Source organism: Corvus brachyrhynchos, unplaced genomic scaffold, assembly GCF_000691975.1.
Source record: "Corvus brachyrhynchos isolate BGI_N302 unplaced genomic scaffold, ASM69197v1 scaffold10, whole genome shotgun sequence".
Lineage (NCBI taxonomy): Eukaryota > Metazoa > Chordata > Aves > Passeriformes > Corvidae > Corvus > Corvus brachyrhynchos.
Window position 1 is genome coordinate 7,363,706 of NW_008236180.1, and position 1,009 is coordinate 7,364,714.

The window sequence follows — 1,009 nt, forward strand, 5'->3', positions numbered from 1 at the left end:
AAAGCCACTAATATTTCCTTTTTCTGGGGCATTCCGGGTTGAAGACGTTCCATACATATCCAACCTTAATTCCCTCCAGCTGCTTGAGCATGCACAAGCCATTACAGTCAGGTCTTGCCTACATGTCAGTGCAAAACCACTCATGTCAGTATAATTATATCAGTCAAACTTGTCCACCTCCAGTCTCCTTGGAGACACCTACAACCTGGAAAAGTCGAGAAAACACTCACTAGACATTTCACCAGAGCAATTCAAGAGCCACTTACAACAATGCATCTGTTGACCCCTCCTGGCAGGCAGTTCCTGACCAGGCGGGTGATGAACTGAGCTGCGGATGGGCTGTTGTGCCGGCTGACCCTGGATGGCAGTGCGGCCACCGTGGCATAGTTCAGGTACAGGGGACAGCTGTCCGTGGGGTTGGGATTCAGAGTGCCCAGAGCAGACTGCCAGATCTGGGGAGAAACGAAGGATTTAAAGACAAAGACCTGTGCCAGGCTTTCCTTCCCACCTCACTCCTGCTGTATTTAGGCACTTTTTAATGACAAGGGTTTAGGTGTTGGAAACAAAGAAATTGTGTACAACAACCTCTGGAGTGAAAAGAACCAGGAAATTTGACAAACCTGTTCATTAACCAGAAAATATAAACGTACTTTCCATGACAAGCATCTCCTTTAAGCCGTATGAATTACAATTTAAAACCACACTGTTTAGTGCACAGGCTGGTTCAGAGCTTTCTTAACTTGAGACAGTTCTCCTAGTGATAAATAGGACGATTGATTTACTAGCTTCGAATTATTATTTCACATAGCAATTTAATTAAAAACAAATAAAACCAAGAAGGGTAAATATTGTCTTAAGAGACTGGGGAGTCCTGTATAAAATCCCCTGCCAAACATCCAGCTTCCTAAAAGCCGCAATGCAAAACGTTTATCATTCTACCACAAGCCATCACCACCACTAAACAAACAGGTCCGCAGCTCCCACCGCAGTGGCTGGGGGGGGGGGGGGG

The 1,009-nt window shown here is 45.7% G+C and overlaps 1 protein-coding gene across 1 annotated transcript in view; it reads right to left on the reverse strand.

Annotated features, from left to right (window-relative positions):
• Nucleotides 1–1,009, reverse strand: part of NPEPL1 (aminopeptidase-like 1) — an 18,625-nt gene that overhangs the window by 13,158 nt on the left and 4,458 nt on the right. The window contains exon 3 of the mRNA XM_017735868.1: nucleotides 267–500. Coding sequence (XP_017591357.1) covers nucleotides 267–500 — 234 coding nt within the window. The remainder of the gene's footprint in view (nucleotides 1–266; nucleotides 501–1,009) is intronic.